Source organism: Mus caroli, unplaced genomic scaffold (genome assembly GCF_978045245.1).
Source record: "Mus caroli unplaced genomic scaffold, Mus_caroli_1 scaffold_4, whole genome shotgun sequence".
In the NCBI taxonomy this organism is placed as follows: domain Eukaryota; kingdom Metazoa; phylum Chordata; class Mammalia; order Rodentia; family Muridae; genus Mus; species Mus caroli.
Window position 1 is genome coordinate 120632955 of NW_028227259.1, and position 23669 is coordinate 120656623.

Below are 23669 nucleotides of genomic sequence, written 5' to 3' on the forward strand. Positions count from 1 at the left end.
TCTCCTGGTATTGACTACAATCTAGAAGTATTTTATTTTCTTGATGTGTCATGGTTCCCTGTAAGGAAAGACGTTGAGTTCCAAGTCTCTCTAGGCTGGTGCACGCACGTAGAAGGGGACCTTGCCTTCTGCGCATGCTCAGCCCTACTACCCAAGCCCACAGGGATGTTTGCAGAGTGTGTCTCCCTGACCATGACGTAACGCACATATGGCTTTTGTGTTCGACCTGGCAGCATTACATAAGCTGATGCTTCTCATTGCCAGAAGTAGAGATGAAGTTCTACTGTGATGCTTTCATTGGGCAAGCGCGCCAGGGTATACAACATACTGGCTCCTCCCACTTGAGGAACAGCCCATTCCTTTAGTTTGACATGAATTACAGCGTTCTTTACCAATTTCCTTCACCTACTTCATCAAATCAAACTGAGAGCCTCACCTATCACTGGTTCATGCTTCCCCGAGTAGCCTCCCACAGTCCACGCTGAGTAGCAAGTTTTCTTGGTTTTGCTAACAGGGGCCACACCCCCATCCCCAGGTCATTTGCATATCCGGTTCCCTCGGGAGGAGATAAACTCTTCCCTTCTTTGCCACCTTCTCTGATCACTTAGGCCAAGCCAGTACAACACCCTGTAACTAATTAATTCAATCTTTCAACTAACTACTAGCTCCAGATTAAATGTCTTGTTACTAAGAAAGCCTAGAGACTTATTTGGCTGTCGGTCTCTTTGCCCGCTTTGTTGAGCACACGGGCAGTGCCTGGTGCAGTGTTGTACGGCAGGCAGGACCCTCTCCTGCCTGCCTCAGGGTAGCCAGCTGCTCAGCAAATGATGTTAAATAATCTAAGCTCTTCCACGGTCCCTTGGGAGCCTCAGGGACTCTGCCTTTGGTAGAGGTGCCTGTGTGACCAGGTAATGGTGAAATCTGCTTTAGAGAACTGATTCTAATTTCTTTCTTTCTTTCTTTCTTTCTTTCTTTCTTTCTTTCTTTCTTTCTTTCTTTCTTTCTTTCTTTCTTTCTTTCTTTCTTTCTTTCTTCCTTCCTTCCTTCCTTCCTTCCTTCCTTCCTTCCTTCCTTCCTTCCTTCCTTCCTTCCTTCCTTTCTTTCTTTCTTTCTCTCTCTCTTTCTCTCTCTCTCTCTCTCTCTCTTCTTTTTCCTTTTTTTTTTGTTTTTGTTTTTGTTTTTTTGAGACAGGGTTTCTCTGTGTGTAGCTCTGGCAGTTTTGGAACTCTCTTTGTAGAACAGGCTGGCCTTGAACTCAGAAATCTGCCTGCTTCTGCCTCCCAAGTGTTGGGATTAAAGGCATGCACCACCACTGCCCGGCTGATTTCTATCATAATAAAAACAGCTCCATAAAAGTCCAGGGGTTTTGAAGCCAACATAAGACTGCATGTGTTGAGCCACAGAGAACCTTGGCAGGCAAGGATTAAGTCTGGACCATCGCAGAAAAGAGAGAATTCCCCTGGGTGTTTCTCTCCTCCTGATTCCTCCCTGACCCAGGGCTTCAGGAGAAGCGCCAAGAGGTTCTGCCTACACGTTCCTGCCAGGACCTTCCCACCTGTGCATGCGTCACAGCTCTCTGGTGAGGCACAGGAGACAAGCTACCATGATGGCCCCTCTCAGTTAGATGCTTGTTAAGCTACTAAATTTTGGAGCTAAGTCGAAAGGATGGACCATCCAGAGACTACTCCACCTGGGGATCCATCCCATAATCAGCCACCAAACCCAGACACTATTGCACATGCCAGCAAGATTTTGCTGAAAGGTCCCTGATAAAGCAGTCTCGTGTGAGGCTATGCTGGTGCCTGGCAAACACAGAAGTGGATGCTCACAGTCAGCTATTGGATGGAACACAGGGCCCCCAATGGAGGAGCTAGAGAAAGTACCCAAGGAGCTGAAGGGGTCTGCAACCCTATAGGTGGAACAACAATATGAACTAACCAGTATCCCCAGAGCTCGTGTCTCTAGCTGCATATGTAGCAGAAGATGGCCTAGTTGGCCATCATTGGGAAGAGAGGCCCCTTGGTCTTGCAAACTTTATATGCCCCAGTACAGGGGAACCAGGGCCAAGAAGTGGGAAGGGGTGGGTAGGAGAGCAGGGCGGTGGGGAGGGTATAGGGAACTTTCAGGATAGCATTTGAAATGTAAATAAAGAAAATATCTAATAAAAAATAAAAGATTAAAAAAAGAAGAAGAAGAAAGAAAGGTTAGGTTGGAAGAGGCACCGACCGTGCCTGGAAACTTGTGTACAAACGGTTGCTAGCTTCCATTTTGGCTAAGTCCCTCAGACTAAGGAAAAATTTAAAGTCATCTCTTTGAGTCAGACAAGTCAGAAACTGTGTATCCTGGTCTCTGGATCTAAAGCAGGCCAGCTTACCTCACTATTGAGGGCTTGGTAAGTGGAGGCTCTGTGGGGTCTCATTTCTCATTTGTTTCTTAGGACATTGCCTGCATCCCCAAATGTCCTCCTTTTGATGCACCATCACCACCACCACTCCCTATCTGTCCTGTTGGAGGATATTGTGGCAGGAAGAAAGGGATCATCTGAAGACATTTCTATTTTTGGTTTACAGGGACACGGTTCTGTTTTATGTCTTATAGGTGGTCTCTATACTTTCAGGTTGGAGGGATACTTTTAATAATAAACCTGTCATTTGGGGACATCTGTGCCTTTTAAAGATCTGCCCTCCTTCCCAGCTCCAGGCTCCATCTTTTCAGAGTGTCCAGTTCACTCTGGGAGAAGAGGGCTTGAAGTCATAGTGCAAGCAGCCAAAAGCAGAGCTAGTACTGGGGAGAGAGCGGGTGGAAACGGGAGACTTTGTGTTGTGACGAGTGACAACAGAGGTGGTCTGTCTTCCTGCCTTTGTCCTCTCATCTCTGAACATCTCCATAACCAGATATTCCCCCATGACACTCAAGACACAATCACTCCCTGCCCAACATCATCATGATTGGATGGCTCCTAATTTTGCTTTGTTGGCACATGGTTGAGCTAATAGCTCCCTTAGATTCCATCTTTGATGAGTTCTTCATCCAGTAGTGGTGTTTATGTGTACAGTGGCTCCCTGATCATGCATAACAGCCTATACAATGCCCTCAGGTCTTTCACAGATTCATCACCTTCTGGCAATAATGCCTGGTAGTGCTCAGGATCCCCAGAACCCTCAGACTAGGGTTCTCTTCTTTGGGCTGCCCTCACCTCGTCCTCCATCTCAACCTTAATTCTTCCTGTTCTTTCTTCATAAAAGCTGATCTGTGGCGAATAGCAAAAGCAAAACAAAACCAACCAACCAACCAACCAATCAATCAACCAACCAACCAAGCAAACAAACAAAAAACCAGAGCCCAAGAGTTGGCCAATGACCAAGTAAGACAGTCTTATCTAACCTGGAACCCCAGGAACTGAGGGAAGGATTCGAGGGCTAATGGTTTATTTTGAGAGATGAAAGAAAACCTTGGAGGGAAGAAAGAAAGTGAACCATATGAGCAAGCACCTTTAAAAGGTCCGCGGTTAATACACAGTGGGCAGTGCAGCCCAACCCAAAGGAGGACTTTGGGAATTTGTGTAGAATGTATATCGCAGACTTAACATTAACCCAAGAGGGAGTGGGCTGGGGACATATGCACCAGCCATTCAATACTCATGGGAAAAACTGTCCCTAAGGGATGCTAATTCCCTTCTGTGTTCCCAGGCAGGCAAAGTGGGCCCTAGCAACCAGAGGATACCATCTGGAAGCTGCAAGTCAGCTGTGAGCCCTGAATTAGGGAGAAGGAGAGGGATGTGTGGAACGTGTTTGCTTCAGTGTATCCAGTTGATCATGGAGATGGGTCAGGCCACTTGCATTGTGACACAGCTAGGCTTTCTTTAGCCCATTTAGTGTGTTTGAAAATAAATGTGAATGGACTTCCAATGTATGCTGAGCAGTGAGGGTTCACACAACAACCCCACTTCTGTTTTTTATTGGACAATTAGATCTGGGCCCATATTCCCCCAGAAATGCTTTGCTTTAGAGCAATCGCCACAGTGTGCTGGGTCCTTAGGGTCAGTACTATTCACATATACTAGCGGTGGGGCCCTTGAGATATTTGAGAACTTCTGCTCTAAAAGTCCGAGCGCCTCAGAAGGAAGATGAACACAGCACACCTGCTCAGTCTCCTTTCTCCCTTTCAGAACTAGGAAATATATCAGGCTTCTCTCTCATCTCAATGCTTTAAACCCCTGTTGGACTGTTGCCAGTCAAAGGAACCAGGAGACACTAAGCCACAGTCAGACTCCGCATACAGGGGAACCTCTGCTACTCATTTATCATTGCTGTTTGTGTATACGTATGTGCTGTTAGAACTCAGAGGTCAACACTGGGAGTCTTCCTCAATCACTTTCCACCTTAGTTTGGAGGCAGGGTCTCTCACCGAGCATCAGTTCAGCTACACTGACTGAGCAGGAAGCCCCAGGGATCCTCTGATGGCTATCTCCCCAGTTCTGGGGTCACAGGAAGGTGCTGCAGCTTCTGGCTTTGCACATGGGTTCTGGCTATCAGACTTGGGACCTCATGCCTGTATGGCAGGCGCTCTACTAACTGAGCTACCTCCACAGCCCTTACTTGTTCTCCTTATTAGGACAAATTGCTTTTTTGTGATCTCACAGCCACTGCAGGGTGAGGCTAACAAATGTCTCTCCTTTATCCTTCCATCAATCCTGATGACATAAACCCTCCAAATTCTTTTCTTCCTTTCAGCTTAGGAGTCAGTCATGGGCTCGCTTCATCTCCAAGTTTCTTAACACACTCGATGTTAACACTTGGGGGGTTTTCAAATAATTAATTAAATCCCCTCAGCAGGAGCCCTAGCTCCCCCGAGTTTCTCTGGAATACCTCAGCCCTCCAGGGGAGCCGGCACAGCTATTTATTGTTTTTGTTTCAAATCATTATTTAATCAAGAATGGAGAGGGGGGAAAGGCAACCTCTCACTTACACTTCAAAATTTAATTTCGGCTGAATTCTGAGATCAAGAGGCAGCTCGGTCTAATAGGTTACAAAAATACAATCAAGAAGAGAATTTCAATTAAACTGAACAAGTCCATTTACGGGGCTTCGAATGGCCCCATGGAGAGCGGCAGCTATAAATTGCTTCTTGCTTCTCTGCCATATGGGGAGCTGGGCGAGCTCACATGCTACAAGGCAGAGAGCTTGCAGCCAGAGGGTCCAGTTCGTTCCTTAAGAAACCAATCTCTTTGCTTCTCTAAGACAGTGGGACTGTTTTCCTTGGTGACATTCCTCTTTCTTTGACACTAATTAGGAACACAGCAAAAGAATAGACTCAGTGACCTGATGAAGTTCATCTGGGAAGCAGGGGGGTCTGGATGGGCAGAGACTGATTTTCTGAGGGTAAAGAAAAGATGGAGGCACCTCCAGGCCCTGCAGTTCCTCTGACATTGGGTAGGGGGAGCTAGCTGGCCTCGCTTGCCCCTTCTCCTTCAGGAGGACCCTGAAAGGAATGACCACTCCCAGCTTCCCCCCTTCTCAGAAACCTCACCCAAGGTCCTCCTGTCTACCATCTTCCCAAATCCTCCATATAAACTTGGCTGGATAAAAAAATACCCCCCCCCCCAGCCTGGGTTGAAAGGAAAAAAAGTAAGCTCAATAAATGTGTTTTGCATCAAGGTAAATTTCATTCCGTTTAAAGATGCATCTTATTTTATTCTCCAAGGTAATGGTTTTTTCCACCTCTTCTGGTGGTGAAATGTCTCTCAGCTGATAAATAAAAGGAAAAAAAAAAAGAAAATGGCTGTTTCTTACACAGCAGAGAATATGCTGTGTCATTTCTCATCCCCGAGTCCCTAAGTGTCACCTCACTATTATGAACCATGTCTCCTCTCCACTGCAGTGAAGGGCTTGGGTGCTAAGGCTTCCCTTTCTATAAAACTAACAGCATGTTTCCATCCCATCTTTCCCTAAAGGTTGCTGTCAGGTGCACCAGTGGATTCTGAGGCCAGAGGACACTGCTGGGTTTATTGGGACTGAGTCATCAAGAAAGCTTCCGTGGTAATAAGTCATGTTATCAGCTACCATGTGTGTGATGTCAGATTCCAAGCCTTGACATGAGTTTTCCTACAACAGATGCCTGGCGCCTGGCAGGAGTGCATAGTTGTTACCGTTTTGTTACTGGTGTTTATATATGTGTGTATATGTTCTTGGCAAGGATGTGGAGGTCAGAAGTCAACATCAGGCATCTCTCTTAATAATCACCCTCTACCTTGTTAGTTAATTGATTAATTTTTTTGATAGGGTCTTCCAATGAATCTGGAGGTCAGCAGGTTAGCTAGACTGTCTGGGAAGAAGCCCTAGTGACCCTACTGTCTCCTCCTCCTCCCCCTGTTCTGGAGTCACAGGTACACACCATTGTGCTTGGCTTATATGTGGGCACTGGGTATCCAAACCTAGGTTTGGGGTAACCGATTGAGCTGCCTCTCCTGACCTTAAAGTCTCACACCATCATCATATCGATCACGTTAACATAAATACTCCAAGTTACAGATGGCGTTTACATGGATAAGCACACAGTTCTCCTGAGTTTCTACAACGAGGAGCCACGTTTTGTCGCTCTGGGCCACAGCATCCTTATTCTATAAAGGGCATACTGTGTCTATTGAAGAGCTATGATAAAAACATGAGGCAGTGTCACAGGCCAGCCATCCACGCTAGCATCCGGCACATAGTCGTAGGTGCTTAGAGAACATTCGTTAGTGGTGTCATCCAAGATGTTACAGGAAGTCAGGGACTCTAGAACTCAGATCTGCTCCAAAGCCTGCATTTTGATCTCACACCCTCTTTACAAAGCACATGAAACTTTCTTTGACAGATGTCACATTCTTCTTTCATGTGTTGGCATCTGTGTAACATGTGGCCCATATAGTACTGCCTTTGGCCCTGGTTACAGTACAAATAGTTGGGGAAGAGGTGGCTTGGCTTCTCCTTGGTTTGGATTCAGTCCTTTTTCTAGATTTCCTTTGCAGTTATGAAGTTTGATGGAGATAACATAACAGAAACGGAAAGGCTTCTGCTAAACACCGGGGGCCACCAGCATCCCCGATGCCCTGTCTGCTCTCTGCTGTCTCCCTTCCTTCCCAATTGTGTTACCTTCCTAGGTCATTGTGTTTCCAGAGCCTCACTTTCTCCATCTGCAAAATGGGGATGATAATGATGCATACCTTTAAGAAACAGGGAGGGGAGGGCAGGGGGAATAATTATGCAAATTATGTGGTGGCATCTGCCACGTAGGGCATCCCATTCCCTTCTCTACGTGAGTCATTTCAAATCGATAAATCCCACCCATCCTTCAGTGCCCAGCTCAAATAACCTCTCATCACAAACCCCTCTCAGACATCAAGACAAGAAGTGTGACACCTCTAAGTGTGACGTAGTGTGTGTGCTCCCACTACGGCTGGCTGAGAGTGACACTCTGAACAGTCACCAACTGCATGAGTGTTAAGTGCACTCCATGAGAAGGCAGACTTGACACTGAAAGGGATTAGCTATTGTATTGTAGTGTCATGGGGAGTGTAGAGAAAGTGTCAGGGGAGGGATAATTGGATGACGGGGGAATGGGATGAGGCGGCAAAATAACCTATTTACCAATCCATGTGCAATCATTTGACTGTTTTAACAAGCACAGGAAGGAATGTCACCCACAGCCACGATCCTGCTCTAATTAAACCCACTGCTGGGTCCTTGAGATGCTCAGTGACCAAGCAAGAGAGCCTCTGGTCACCTTTAACCAACTAGGACCCAGTTCAGAGTCAAGGCCTTCATTTGCACAGGCATATATGAAAAGAATTTCTTTCAATGCTCCTGCTCTTGGCTGTTTTCAAAAGAACAATGGGAGCAGGGCAAAGGAGGCTCTCAGAGCTTATGGAACTTCCATTTTCCTTCTCATTGGCTAAGTCCTGCTCACAGTTTTCTGAGTTTACCTTCTCTATCTGCCCCAATTCTAATGCCTTTTCCTGTCAGTCAACCTTCTCCCTCATCTCAGTGTCTGTCCTTTGTCACACTTGACTCTTTCCTATTGTCACCTCCCCTCATCTCTGTTCTCTCTTAGCAAGCACAGGCTTTCCTTCCTGTTCATCAGATGTCCAGAGCAAAAACCGTGCCCAACCCTTTATAGATAGATGCTCTGTAGACATGGATAGACTTGACAAAATGGTTGGTAGGTGGTTCATGCAAATGGCCCTGCTGTTCTATCTAATGGAGAAAGATCATGGGACTGGAATCTTCTCTCAGTTTTGCCTTTGTATTGGAGAAGACAAAAGGGCCAACCAAGCACAGAGGGAACATGGAGTCAGGTCTTGGAGTGTATTTAATACTTCCAGGTTGTGAGACTATGCCGGGGCCTAGCAAACACAGAAGTGGATGCTCACAGTCAGCTATTGGATGGATCACAGGGCTCCCAATGGAGAAGCTAGAGAAAGTACCCAAGGAGTTAAAGGGATCTGCAACCCTATAGGGTTGCATGATGAACTAACCAGTACCCCGGAGCTCTTGTCTCTAGCTGCATATGTATTGAAAGATGGCCTAGTCGGCCATCATTGGAAAGAGAGGCCCATTGGACTTGCAAACTTTATATGCCCCAATACAGGGGAATGCCAGGGCCAAAAGAATGGGAATGGGTGGGTAGGGAAGTGGGGGGGTATGGGGGACTTTTGGGATAGCATTGGAAATGTAATTGAGGAAAATACATAATAAAAATATTAAAAATTAAAAAAAATACTTCCGGGAGTCAGAGAACCTCAAATGGGGTGATTGCAGCCATATTGGAGCTAACTAGTATTTATGATGCAAAGGTAATCCTGTAGGAAGCAGGATCATGACTCTTGTTCCAGTTTACCCATTGGCTTACCCAAGCTGGAAAGTACACTTTTGTTATTACTATGACTTCTGATAATGCCTCTGCCTCCCTTGGTGGCATCACCAAAAAGCATTGTATAGCATTTGCCTCTCACCAATTGCATTCTAAAATGTTTACTCACAGCTAATCATGGTGACCCCATTACAAGCTTTAAACTAGCTCTTACTAGTTGTCTTGTGTTTCAGGATTTGAGGAAACAGAGGCAAAGAAAGGTAATGTGACAAAGTTCCATGGCAGGAATCTAGAATGTTATTCAAGTTTTGTTCCTGGACCAAGCACTGGGCTAAATGATTGTCTTCTTTGTATATATGTATTCATGTATGCGTGCATGTGTGTGTGTGTTTGTGTGGTTGCACAATCATAATGCCCTGTTTTGTTTTTTTGTTTTTTTAACAACCCCACCATCAATAATCTCTTATACTTCTCCATTTTTGTCCTTCACAACCAAGTTGTTGGGAAAGAGGTGAGCTCTTAAGGCCTCTTCCATACAAAGATGGAGCCTGGCTTTTGGTTCTTCTGACAGGGGTTGGACTCCTGGGGGATATGCAGGCTCCTGGAGTACATGGGGGCTCCTGGGGTACATGGAAGCTCTTGGGGTGCATGGAGCATCCACCAAGAACCTGTGTTTTAGAAAAGAACTGTCAAGAGTCAGTCTGATAACATCATTGGTAAGCGAGGAACTACAGATGCAGTTTTCAGCAGCATCTTCACACATGTGAGCTTCTTAGGAAACCATTCAAGATAGGTAAGAAAGCATAAGTCTGGTTTTACTGGCACATTGTAGCTAAGGTCAGTTGGGAATACTAGTTAGGCTACTACAGGTACAAGTACATGGGAGACACAGGAGTCATAGCTCACTTGGGAACATTATTCTGTCTCTTACTGCTCTTCATTCAAGTTTACTTATATTTTTTTCTATAAGTGAAATAACCACACCCATTTCCCAGCTGAGAAAGCTGAGGCTTATGGAGGTTGGCAGGTTTAGTTGATTGGTAAGGACTTAAAACTTGGCCCTTGTAGTTTTTGCAGCACATAAGATTTAGGGTTTAGTTGATTGGTAAGGACTGAAAACTAGGCCCTTGTAGTCTTTGCAGCACATAAGATTTAGGGCATTTAGAGGTGAGAGAATGTTGGTAGGGACTTGACACCCGCATGTTCTCAGTAGTCACAGACATCTTGAAAAGGAGGTACTTAGGCAGAATATTGCCAGCCATACAGAAGACTGAGAAAAATTAGACCCAGTGACACAAGGTACCTTGATGTGAAGAAGAGTTTCCCAGAATGCACTGCAAATACCTATTGTGCCCACCAGGCCACAGTGTTTCTTATGATCAATTCCTTACACTGATCTTCCCACAAGCACCCCTGAACTCCTCCTTGCTTCCATCTCACCCTTTTTAAGAAGAGCACCTCCTTGCACATCCAGGTTCTTATGGATCTGGAAGACAGACACCTTCAGGGCTGCTGGCTACAATCTTGTGCTATGTCAAGGCTGACTCTCATCCTGCTTGTCTCTGTGACCTGTTAGAGTCCACAAAAGGCCTTCTCACGTACTTCCTTTTACCGAAGAAATCCAATCGCCTCAAATGGGATCAATTTACCAATGAGAAAACTAAGGTGATACAGTTCACTCAAAGCCACGTAGTTAGGGTGAAGCCAGGTCTTAAATTCAGATCCGTCCCACACCAAAGAGTTTGTGGTTATACCAATTACTTCTTGTTGACCTGAAGGGAGGAGGGTTTTGTTTTTATTCACTGCTGGCTCACTAAGCTGCATTCAGCATTTTCTTACTCTGTGACTTTGCCCCAGTTCCTAACCTCTCTGAATTTCGACATTTCTGTCCCATCTGTGGGAGGGATGAGTGATAGCAGCTTTGCTCTCCTGAGATTCTGTGTGTGAACACCTAAGAAGACGCAGGTCAAGTGCTGCAAGCTTACATTACCAGGAGGAATCAGATTCCAGCTGCCAGCCGATGCTGCCAGCCAGCTGGCATGAGAAATGTAGACTGTCTATAAAAACCTTAGTGTCTTTCCAATGTCAAAGGCCTCTTTCTCCTGCTGGACCCTAAGACAGCTATATGCATCTCACACATGTCACCCAGAGGCCAGTACCTGTGTTTCAACTCCCACCCTGAAATATGAATCTAGGTATTTTAGTTTTCCTTCCTCTGCCTCCTGAGTCCCCGAGCCAAGAGCTATCAACGGCTGGCAAATGACCATTTGGTGAGCCAATCACAAGATCTGGAGCCAGTGGGGAATTTTACCCAGAACTGAATTAAAACACACTGTCCTGAACTTGGACCTTCACCTCCCACAAGAGTCATGGCAAGGCTGGCAGAGGGGCTGTGCGCAATACTTACTACACCCCTGGCTGACAGGAAGCCGAGCCTCGGGAGGGGCTGGCTGGGCAGGTGGCTGGACCGGGCATCTGGGCTGACCTTGCAGTGGTTCTTGGAGCAGCGGCGGGAGTGTGTTCGGCGGGATTTCCGCCCTTCCTCAGGGGACCGACCTCGATGCCTGGGGATCAAGAAAGAGATAGATACCTGAAGGCGTTCTGAGGTGAGCATAGGCTTAGATTTAGGCTTAGGGGTTAGGATTAGGGGTGAGGGTGAGGGTTAGGAGCTACTCATTGTGGGACAGAAGCTGCATCAAGTGTCCATGTGGCTGGCAGATGAGGGGCATGGACAAAGGGGTTACCTGCTCTCGCAGCTGGGGGAGCGCAGTTCCGAACTCTGGGACCTTGAGGGGCATCGGTGATGTCTATGTCGGTGAGACTTCCGGCTTCGAGATCTTGGGATGAGGAGAGGGAGAGAGAGAGAGGGAGATGAGTGAGACATTGATTTTGATCTTGTAATACATAATGCCTCAGTTGCCACCTGCCACTCACCCCAATGCTCTATGACAAGTCACAGTGACACCTGTTATAGTCAGGGTTGGGAAGGGTTCTAGCTTTGTGTAGAATCATACCTCCCAGCTTCCCAGCCCCAGCTTCCTACTGGCATCTGGGGGCAGGGGTGTCTCTGCCCAATCGTGCTGAGCACAGGGAAGCAGAAAGGGGCCTTTGTGGAGAATGTGGGTGATGGTTAATAAGACTTGTCCTCATGCTAGAAGCTGTTCTGGTACAAATGACACCCCAGGCAGGAAGTCACCGGCAAGTCTCCCCTGCCTCTTCTCAGGGTCTGGCTCTGCATTTCACTCAGTTCCAAAGGCTAGCCAGGTTCTAGAGAAATACTGATCAGCGGCCCCTGGGCTGAAGCAAAAGGGTCTGTTGAGCTTCCATCCCTCTGCCTGCTGGACCCTTGGATATTTCAAGGACACGAAGAAACGAGTGTAGACTCTTTGATGTAAAATATCCCTATCTTACAGAGACATTCCTTTAAAACAAAAGAATAACTTTCACACACACAAAACACTTTTGCAGAGGCCACTGGGCCTTTCAGCGGCCAGCTTGTGACCTTTGACCCAGGACGTGAATGCCAGGCCCTTAGCACGGAGTCAGGAGCCCGTGAACACTGGTGGCCACCATCAGCATCCATTGTTACCACCCGTCACCAACAGCCGGCTCACCCTGCCAAAACCTCCACCACTCCCAAGGACGAGTCTCAACCTGCCTGCGGATGAACAAGGAAATCAGGGGCACTAGCTCACACCTGAATCCCAGTACTTGGAAAGCTGAGGCAAGGGGATCACCATGAGTTGGAGGCTGCCTTAAACTCTACAGTCCAAGGTTTGCTTGGGCTCTGTAGTAAGACCCTTTCTACAAAACAGTTAAGACAACACAAAATGAAGGGTGTGTGGTATGTCGGCAGCTTAGGAATCTGCTTGTTTCTCTCAGCAAAGGAATTGCATTCTTCGGCTACAATTCTCAGGCTGCATCATTTCCCTGCAATGACACCTCCTCACTGCATTTCTGCTTCCTCTGTCCAGACTCTGGGCTCGAACCTCTAACGCCTGCAGGAGCTGGCCCTGCCTGGCTCTCCATCTGGCTTAGCCATCCAACATGCTCTGAACTGACCTGCCAGACTCAAGCAACACCAGATGTGTAACTGGGCTTGTTTTCTGGCTCAAGAGACCTTCTAGAGGAAGATGGCAATGACTTCAGGTCACCCATATCTAACACATCCTGCGGGCTCAGGCATTATGTTCTAAGCATCCCCCATCCCCCACCCCCATTCCCCCATCCCCCATGGATTTTTTTTTTTTTTTTTTTTTTTTTTTTTTTGCAATGGATGAACGGGACTCCTCTCTGACTCCTCTCTCTAGTCCCATGGTATGTGAGGAAGCCCCTCTCACCATCAGGTCCCATCCTCCCACGGTATCCCCACCATGTCCCAAGCTTACATCCCCCACTACTCTCCCGTGCCATCCCCTGGGCCCACTGCCGTGTGCACTAAGGCAAGTAGGAAGAAAGGACAACTTTCGGTCAGCTTGGTAAGAACAACCCATTGCTTCCTGAAAGCTCCTGGGACTCTTGCTCTCTGGCCTGCCTCGTGTGCTTTGTCCACTTTTTGATGATGAACTACCAGCCATTGTTAGAGCTCCTCTAGCTTTTCATACCGGAGAGGGTAACGACCTCAACACCACCATTATCCCTCCCAGAGCTCTTGAGGTTGTCTGGCCTAGGTTTACTGGTACCCGGGAACATGTGGTGTGTGCCGAGAGTGAGAACCCCAGAGCCAAACTCCAGGGTTACAACACACACTAGTCACCGGCTCCACTGACCCTGTTTCTTCATCCTCACAGTGAGATAAGAGGATCTATTTCAGGGGATGGCGGGTGGGGGAAGTCATGTGTTTAATGTTTCTCTTGATGACTTCATTTAAACGGACTGGCCAATGTGTGTGTGTGTAGGGGTTCTTTCCTGATCTTACTGGAGTCTCTCCTCTTTCCTTCTGGAGCACAGTCCTGTGGTACTGACTGAAATGTCCTCCTCTGTGATGACCTTGAATGAAGGGAGCCTTTGAGACAGCCATGCTGAGCGCCCTCCCCCTGCACCCTGCTTCCTTTTCTCCCTCCCCAGAAGCTGTCTCCTTTCATTCTGTCCTCTTTCATCCTCTCTTTAGATGCTTCTTGGCGGGAGATAAAATATTAGTTGATTGGAAAACACATTGCACTAACATTTACAGGGTGTAACCAAATTTACTTTTAATTTGATGGGGAGCTGAACTCCACAGGCAGTACTGGCTGATTTGAATTTCTACTACCAGCTATAAACGGTGAAACAGCTGGGCCTGAGACAGGGGAACTCACGGGGAGTGTTGTACTGTAAGCCAGAGTGTGTAAACCAGCAGTCAGAGTATAAGTGTGGATGCTCGTACACAGACACAGACACAGACACACGCACACACAATCACACCCCACAATCCATGTACACACTACACAGACACATGCACATGTAAAGACTGCCACACATACACAACCTATATAGAATGCACAGATGTACCGTGTTCATGCAGAGTGATCAGAATTCCTACACGTGGGCCCGCGGTGCACCCATGTGAATGCTGCTTGCTGCCGTGCTCACACACGCAGGCACACAAATGCCTTCAGGTGCACACAGCTAGATGCCATGCACACATGCACCGAGTTACATGCACTGTGCATACCATGGACACAGAAGTTTGCAGGGCGTAAAAAATATATAGACATTTGTTAATGATGTGCACACTCCGTTCATACAAGCTACCTACAAATAGATACATGGTATATATATGTGTTACACATATGATGAGCACTTCAGACATAAATACATACACGGTGTATCCCAAGCACGCAGGCATACATGCATACGGCCACATATCCTAGGCAACCTGTCTATCCATGCATAACGCCAACTCTTACTTTCAAGTGAGCATAAAGCCCTCTCCCTCCCTTTCTGTTTCTTCCTTCCTCCCTCTCAGCCACCGTCCCTTTCCTCCCTGTCCCTGTTTATTAGGCCGCTAACAGTCTAGCTGAGGAGAGGCCAGGCCTCTGCTTCCTCAAACTGCACAGTGTGCTCCAGGGGTGTCCGGGTACTCACTGTTTTTTGTGCCTCTTCTCTTCCCGTCTTTTGCTTTTAGGGCTACAGGAGCTAAATGAGAAATGGCCAGTTAATGGAATGATAAAGACAAATGAAAGCACCAAAACGCTGCTCAAGATTAAACACAGGCAGGCTGTTCAAATGGCAGCATCTTCACAAAGTGAGTTAGGCCAGGGTTCCTGGCTCATGCCCCAGTGATGAGGAGGTTCACAGTGATGGTCACGAAGGTCACAGCAGCAGTATCTGCCACGCTGAGGCCTTGGTATGGATCAGGCTCCGTGCTAAAGACTCTGCTGTAAACAGTCTCACTCTCTTGTTCCACTACCTACAGGTGGAGGCACAGCTTGTAAGAACCCATTTTAGAGACATAGAATTTAAACATCTGATGGGCTGAGACACTTGGGCAGGATCACACAGCTGAGCTGGGGTGTGGCCCAGGCCAGGGTCTCTTGTGACTGCTGGTCAATCAGGTTAAGAGGGAATAGAATCGCCACAGAGACAGACAAAGGCAGATGGGGTTTGGTAGATCATGAAACACTCTGCCCACGAATACTTAAGTACCAGAGCCCTGGAGTGTGGACAGAATGAGACAAGCCAGGATCCCAGTGTAGACCAGCAGAAGCCCAGGAAAGTGAGCTTGCTAGCTCAAGCCAGACTGGCTTCACACGTTCACTGGACCTCATTGCTGCTGACTGAGGCTGTGGAAGGGGATGTGTGCCTTAATTTCATCTAGTGGTACCACACCAATCTTGAGTCCTGCCTCTGCTGCTCACGTGACATCAGACAAGTGGCTTTGCTCTCTCTGATGTATCTATTGTTATGGAAGAAGCCCCCATTGCCTGTACACATCCCCTCTCTGACAGATTTGGCTTTGAATTTTGGCCGTGGTCCTGGTCTCTTTTGTCTTAGTCTCAGTTTCTCCATCTGTCAAATGGGAACCATAAGCATGCACACTGCTCTACAGGGTAAGGAAGTTACGATGGATAAATGGGACTTGTGTCTCCCAAGGGCCTTGACTTCCAATGTCTAGGTAGAGCTCGTTCCAGGAGTAATACAGAATCCCATGGAAGTTCAGAGCTGGCTATAAATGATCTGGAAAATCAATAGGGGCTCTCATTGCTGAGGGAACTGAGGCCCCTGAAGCCCAAGAGGAACATGGGGATGGGAGCTGGGAGCCCACCCCGGCAGCTACCCAGAGCCCGCAGAGCTCAGAAGGCCGAGCATGCAACCAGAAGCAGCCAGAGTCTTACCTGTGTCTCCTTTTCTTGGAGAAAGACCTGATTCAAAGGGAAGAGAGGGGGAGGAAAGACAGAAGGAAGGGGGGAGTAGCGGGAGGAGTGGTGGGAAGAGAGAATAAACACCATGTGAGTATCTCTTCTGGGATAACACTTTAGTGTGATGGGGTTTGCAGGACTTAGAAGTCCTTGCCAACCTCCTCCCCACCAGGTTTTAAAGAGCATGAAGGGCCCCTGGGAAATGTGGCCTTCCATACTGAGCTGCTGGTTAATGCTCATAAAAAAATTGTCAGCAAGCTTCTCCAGGAAAGTTGGACTGGAAAGGCATGGGAAAGTGTGCAGTGCTCCTTAGTCCTCCCATCCCTCCCCGCAATTATATATTTCTCCTCTTCCTCATTCTAGTCTTCCTCCTCCTGTTGCTCCTCTCCCCCCTCCCTCCTTCCCATTCTCATCACCCTTTCCCTCCTCCTCCTCCTTCCCCTCTCTCTCCTCCCCCTCTCTCCTCCTCCTACTCCCCTCTTCCCCTTGTTTCTCCCTCTCTCCCTCCTCCCCTGCTCCTCCCTGTTTCTTTCCTCCTGCTCTTTCCCCTGTTCTTCCTCCTCCTCCTCTCCCTCCTCCCCGTCTCCCTCCTCTTCCTGCTCCTCCCCCACCCTCATCCTTCTGCTCCTCCATATACAGAACCCCGGCCGTGCATCAGGCTCTGTACTAAGCTCTCAGGATGTACAACCTCATTCTGTCCATCCTGTGGCACACTATGGAGGGTAGTGAGGCTCAAAACTCATTGTCTGGTCACCTCTGTGCTTCTCCCACCCCTAGGCCCCTTTCTACTGCCCTCCCACAGCAGTCTACAGAAGGTTCTGAGTCCAGCAGTTCATCCTTAGTGGGGTGCAGGCCTCTTTACCCAATAGTCACCACTGACCCAGTAGTTGGGAACAATTTGAGAGCGGCACCTGGATTTTGCTCACTATTTTGTTTCTGGGGCTCAGAACCTTGAGTGTCAATTGAGGTCAAAGTGAAGTGTTTATGAAAGGTCTCACACTCTGATATCAAGGAAAGGAAAGGCTCAACGTGTCTACTAAGCTCACGATCATCTCCAAGGTCATCAACTGTTGTTAACCAAACATTTCATGAACACAGACTCGGAGAAGATGGGCTGGTGGTGGGGGAGGCGCCCAGAAGGGGGCTTTAGGGTGGACCAGAGTATTCATTCTCATTTCTCCCCACCCTCCTCTCTCTCCAAAGTCTCACTAAATTGACCAGTCTGGCCTTGAACTTGTGACCTTCTTGCCTGGGCCTCATAAGTGGCTGGATTACAGGCCTTGAGTGAGAAGCCACCTGGCTTTCAGGATCCAGGTGTGGGAAAGTCCCGAACACTGGCACCAGCTGCTCAGCACAGGCAGGTGACAAGCGTCTGTCTATACTCAAGGGCATGCCCTTGCCTTAGCATCAGGCTCTGTGGTGGGAATGACTTATGACTCTAAATCAACCACATGTCACCAATCACCCACAATCTCAGCTTAACTGGAAAGTATGAATGGGTGGTAGCCAGTGGGACCAAACCACATTTGAGGACATTCTAGCAACATGGGATGAGTTGTGGCTAAAACCCCTGGACTGAGAAAACTCTTATTTGAAGATGAGGAAAACCCAAATGACCTCTGATAACTGCACACAATTAAACCTTACAGGGGCATCAGACGATGTAAATAAGCTAGAATAAATCACAAGCTGTTCTTCCCCTAAAATCTACAGCCAACTGCAAAGGCTCAGGCCGTGTGTAGGGTAGAGCAGGCTGACCGCTCTTGGACACAAGGTTCCTCTGAGCCACTGGTGGTGGAGCATGGGAAGGGGGTCCAGGAACATGGCTTTCTTTGCAGAGGAAAGGTACCATGGAAGTTTTGTATTGCAAAACTTCTCAATTATAACATGTTGGCTGGGCCCACTGGCTTTGTGGACTCCCAGTCTCCTCTGTAAACATACATGTGCATTTGACTCCGTGTGTGTGTGTGTGTGTGTGTGTGTGTGTGTGTACGCATGCATGCATGCATGCACTGAAGTGTGTTTAAGTATGTGTGTGTGTATATATGTGTGTGTGTGTGCATGTCTCTAGGTGTGTGCAAGTACACTCGAGTGTGTTTAAGTATGTATGTGCATGTGTGTATGGGCATTGTATGTGTGCATGTGTGCATGCATGTGTGTGTATAGCAAACACCAGGTCTGAGGGTCCAAATTCCATGTTTCCCTCTGTTACCCACCCAAGGTGAGGATCCCTGGATGTCCTGTTCTTCAACATGACCCTACCTCTAGGACACAACTGGACTTTGAAATAGTGACCAAGCCATTATGGTCTGCTTCTGGCTTGGCCTGAGATGTGGCAGAAATCGGACAGAACACACAGCCCAACCCTAAGGACCAGGAAGCCCTCTTCCGCCATTCCTTGTTCCAGCCTCTCTTCTAGGCCTGGCTGGTCCCCAAACCTTCCTGAGTTCTTCCGACCAGCTCTGCTTTCTGGTTCCAGTTAGCTTTAATGGATCTCTGTTCCTCCTTGTAACTCACACTGAAGGCAGAGCTAAGACACAGATGACGTGAGCGTGCTGTAGAGATGACCTGAGGTTCTTCCTGTGGCCTTTGGGCCCCTTATCCCTGCCACACCTGGAGCATCCCTGTCTGCAGAGGAGGAAGGACAGACAGTACCTGTGTCGCTTATGTTTCTTGGAGCTTTTCTTCTTCTTCTTCTTGACTGGTGATGGGCTGTAGGATGGGGACCTGCAGGGAGACAGACAGATTTCCACGGGTCCCTTCTTCATAATACTTTAGTTTTTGGGGGGGACCATATACAGGAACAACCCATATACTGATAGTAGCTTGCATTTGTGTTGGATATTATGTGCCCTACACTTAAGTAGATATAATTGCTAGTCTCCTTTTCTAGACCAAAAAAAAAAAAAAGTGAGATTCAGAGAGGTAAAGTGATCTGCCCAAAGACACACAGCCCAGGCAGGGATGGTAAGGGATTCAAACAGAGTTCTCTCTATCCTGGAGGTTTGTTCATTATAACAGCATTGGCCCATGGCTATCCTCTTAGTTAAATCAATCTAAAGGGCTTTCTTGGTCTCATCCGTGGCTTTCCTCCAAAACGCTGCCTCTTCTGTATTCCATGGTCTGTCCTCTGCTATCTCTGGGGTAAGCTTGTGTCACTGACATCATAGCATGGGTGAAGCCACCAAGGGGCACCTGGGAAACAGTTATCCTCCTTGGGGTCATGGGGTTGACTCAGCCTGACCTACAGGCTCAGGCCCCTGAGGGAATCACAGCTTGCCTCCAGCAGGCTAGCAAGAGGCTGAAGCTCAGGGCCAGTGTGAGCCTCTCTAAGAGGGTAGATGTAGGAATCAGGCTTCCTGCAGACAGTTAGGAGAGGTGAGGACTGAGAAGAGCAAGCAGTGGCCTCTCAGAGGGGGCTGGGGGTTCCCTGTGAGAGAGTGCAGCCCCAATTTTCCACAGCGTGTGCTGTTTCCTCCTCTATCTTCTGCACACTTCGAAAATCGGGAAACTCGAGTCCACCCCCTACCTTACAATGGCTGGGTCACTGGGTGTCACTGCACTCCCCCTTCGCCCCATCTGGGCCCGTCCTTAAACTAAGCAGGTGATGGAGAAACCTCTGCAAACCTGGGGCCCAGGCTTGAGCGGTCCAGCATTGCTCTCTGCTGCCCCCTGCAGGCGTTTATAAACACCGCCCGGGAGATTTGGTGCGATCCCCTGCAGCCAGACTTATTCTACACAGGGTTTTGTTTTGTTTTTGTTTTTGTTTTTTTTTTTCTGGAAGTTGACAATGGAATCCGGAAATATTTTTTTAAAAATAAAAAACTTATTAAAAGACGTGTGTCTACCAAGACATTCACTAGGCCTAAAAGAGCCACGCGCTGGTAGTAATGTGAGATACTAACCCTGGGTCAAGAGAGAATCCTAGGAATAAAGTCCAAGGTAGATTCTGTCATCCCATCCTAGGAGCCTTTATCGTTCATCTCTGAAATGGGCATAATGTTTCCCTTGCGGAGTGAGGCCAGGAACGAAAGGAAGGTCGTACCAAGGTGCTGCGCACAAGCCCCTGCACACCATACGCTACAGTCACCCCAGTTCAACATCCGCTATAATAACTGCTTCTTATTAATTGGTCATACATGATTGCTAAACACCGTGTCAGCTGCCTCCATATTTCCCTCCGCCTTTTCCTCTTTTGTGATACAGGGTCCCCCTTTGTAGCCCAGGCTGACCTAGAATGCACCGTGTGACTCTGGCTGGCTTCAAACTCACAGCAATCCTCCTGCCTCAGACTCCCAAGTGCTATGACAGGCAGGAGCCACCATACCCAGGGACTTTTCTCTGCTAATTCTCACAAATTCCAAGAGGCTGGCCAAAATTACTCTCATTTTAACAAGAAGGTGGGAGAAAGAAGCCACAAAAAGTGTAGTCTAAGGTCCCACAGGCAGCTAAGAGGCCAAGAAGGGATTTGAACCCAAGGTGGAGTCACAGTTGGACTTATTACTCCTTTTCTGTCTCTTCTCCTGTCTGAGTCTTTGAAGTCTCATCTCTCATCAGGATCCTTACCTCCTCCTCTTTTTCCTGGTTGATTTCTTCTTTTTCTTTTTCCCCCTGGAGGAAGGTGGTGGTGTCGGGTCTCTGTCTTGAGAGGCACTGTGAGAAAGGAAAAGCCAGGCATGAGAGAGTCCGTTGGCTCCTGGGCTGTCACAGCCAGAGAAAGGGAAAGGACCCAGGACCCACGGTGAACATCTCATTGTCACCTCATGGCTGATTCGGTCACACCTCAGATTAAAAGTCTCAGAGACTTAATGCACGCCTAATGAGACAGACACTGTAGTTACCCAAACACCAATTGATTATTTAAAACAAGGTTTATAGAGGTTAACTGCCCCTTAATAGATTTATTATTGAATTTGTAAATGGTTCACCTCGGTAAATAAATCACTTTAAAAATAATGAGTTGGCAGTCCAACCCACTCCCTTCCCAGTCTACCCCGTCTACACTTCCTGCTGTAAATTTCAGGAGGCAGAAGCTGCGTTAAGTAGATGCCGATTATTAAAAGTGTATTTGTTCGGGTCTAATGTAACAAGATACATATCTTACATCGCTTCGCAGAACCTCAAAAAACTCCACTGCTCTTCAGGAATAATGATTTCCCGTTCAATTAAATCCAAACGCACAGGCTGCAGTTCAATGAAGTCAAGTTATCTCCTTTTATAATTGGGGCAGGCTCCCGGGATTAAAAAAAGGAAAAAAAGAAGAACGCTATCCTATAGCAAAGAGAAACGGTTGCCGATTGAAATTGCTTGAGAACAGAAGTATAGGAGCCCAGCTCACCTTTATTGGAACAGCTAGGAGTCTTCTTATTCTTATTATTTTAGTAGCAACAAAACCAGCACTGGTATGCTTATTGCAAACAAAGAGTTTTATGTATCATGATACACAGTATTTAGAAGGCAGGGCATATGGAGGCCAGAGGGGAACTTTGGGTTTTGTGCATTAGATATCATCGCTGGTTTGTTTGTTTGTTTGTTTCACTAACTTTTATTTCTTCTTTTCTTTTTTTTTTTCTTTCTTTCTGAGACAGGGTCTCATTTTGTAAACCTGGCTATCCTGAAACTTGCTATATAAACCAGGCTGGCTTTGAATACACAGAGCTCTACCGTGCCTCTGCCTCCAAAGTCCTCATAACACAGTCTAGGGGGTCTTTACCCGGTTCGTTTTTCTCTGCCGATTAAATAACTAAAAAGCAGGACAAACCTCAAGCACAACAGATGGCAGTGGAGAAATCTCCAATCTACAGACAGCAGCAGCAGACAGAATCAGCTGTTGAGGACAGGCATTTATCTCGGGGGGCGGGGGAGGACATACACAGAGAAAGATGCTCTGTGAAGCTGTTACCACCATGGCTTTGAGACAGGATCTCTCACTGGCCTGGAACTCACCAAGTAGGTGAGGCTGGCTGACAAACCGCAGAGACCTCCTGTCTCCAGTTCCCCAATGCTGGGATCACAGGGTGGGCCACTGCACCTCAGTCTTTGGTTTCTTAAATCTGGCCCCTGGGATTGAACTCTGGTCTTTATATTTACGAGTCAGGACGCTTGGTTGAGAAAGCCCTTCTCTGCCCTTCTTGTCATTTTATTTCACAGGTGAGGAAAATGGGGTCCAGAAAGTCGAGCTCACTCACCGGTGGCCACACAGGTAGCAATCACTTAAGTTGGGATTTGAACCTGTGTGCTTCCTGCTCTGAGAGTGGCCTCACAAAAACCCTGCTGCCTTCTAGAGCCATTTGGGCAGACAGTCCGATGGCAATGGTCCAACTCATTAAACACCATAAAACTCTGTCATGTTTAATTCCACTTGAGGAGTCTGGATCATTGGGGTTGGCAGGAGGGGTGGTAAGAGATTGAAATGTATGTTAAGGTCTCAGGTCTACCAATAAGTGCACACACACACACACACACACACACACACACTTAAGAGAGTCACTTCCAACAAGTTAAAAAAATAAATATCCTAGGAATCAAATCCCTGGCTACGGAATCTACACCGACATCTATAAAGCGTGAAGCACAATAGACTATCCAGCAAATGAACTGGCTGCTTTTAGAGGCACAGCGGGACACTTTCAACTTCCTTTTCCCAAAGAGTACTTGACTCACAGCAAGAATCTGAGCATTTGCCAGATGACCAAGTGATGGGTGAAGGATCCTGGCTGTGTGCTGAGCCGTCTTGTCTCATCAGAGCACGTCTCAATGCAGTGGCTGGGAATTTGGGGGCGGCATGGGGTGTTTAGAACAAACTGAAGACAGCTACAGTGTACTCATATACATAAAATAAATACATAATTCTTAAAAAAAAAGAACTAGGTTACTTGTATAGTTTTAAAATGTGTGGTGGCCTGAGGAGGTGTTAATTGTAGCTCCTGGTATTGCGGCTGAATCTGCAGAGGTCAAAGGTAAGAAGTATAGCATAAAGAATGAGTGTTCTAGAAACGCACAGACCTGGATGTCTGCTGTAGTTCCCTCTCTAGCTCAGAGATTTTTTTTTTTTAAACTTGGATTGTCATCATCTCAGAGGCAGGGATTAAACTGGGTACCCAAGTCATAACTTTACTGCCATGTGCCCCGGCCCGGCACTGAGTGGGTTGACAGGTAAGGGAATTGTGTGACAGTCACCCGCCATGTAACATCGCTCCAATCAATGAGATGGTCGTCCTGTTAGACGATAATGGAGCTGAAAAACTCCTAGTGAGGGCGTCACTCATGCGTGCGTGTGCGTGTGCGTGTGCGTGTGTGTGTGTGTGTGTGTGTGTGTGTGTGTGTGTGTGGCGCTGGAGGGGGCAAACCACTGTGTTTTCAATCAGGTAAGACATGGTGCAGACAGTTATCTGCTGATCCTTATGCTTGATCTTGCTGACAAAGGGCCGGGGTCTGTAGCCACTGTATTTTTATCATCAGAGCTTAGAAGAGCATTTT

The 23669-nt window shown here is 47.4% G+C and overlaps 1 protein-coding gene across 1 annotated transcript in view; it reads right to left on the minus strand.

The window, feature by feature from the left end:
* The window catches only part of Srrm4 (serine/arginine repetitive matrix 4), a 157214-nt gene that overhangs the window by 17491 nt on the left and 116054 nt on the right, over nt 1–23669 (minus strand). The window contains exons 3-8 of the mRNA XM_021163443.3: nt 20757–20843; nt 18846–18917; nt 16167–16193; nt 14917–14967; nt 11595–11687; nt 11258–11414 (exon numbers count right to left, since the gene is read on the minus strand). Coding sequence (XP_021019102.1) covers nt 11258–11414; nt 11595–11687; nt 14917–14967; nt 16167–16193; nt 18846–18917; nt 20757–20843 — 487 coding nt within the window. The remainder of the gene's footprint in view (nt 1–11257; nt 11415–11594; nt 11688–14916; nt 14968–16166; nt 16194–18845; nt 18918–20756; nt 20844–23669) is intronic.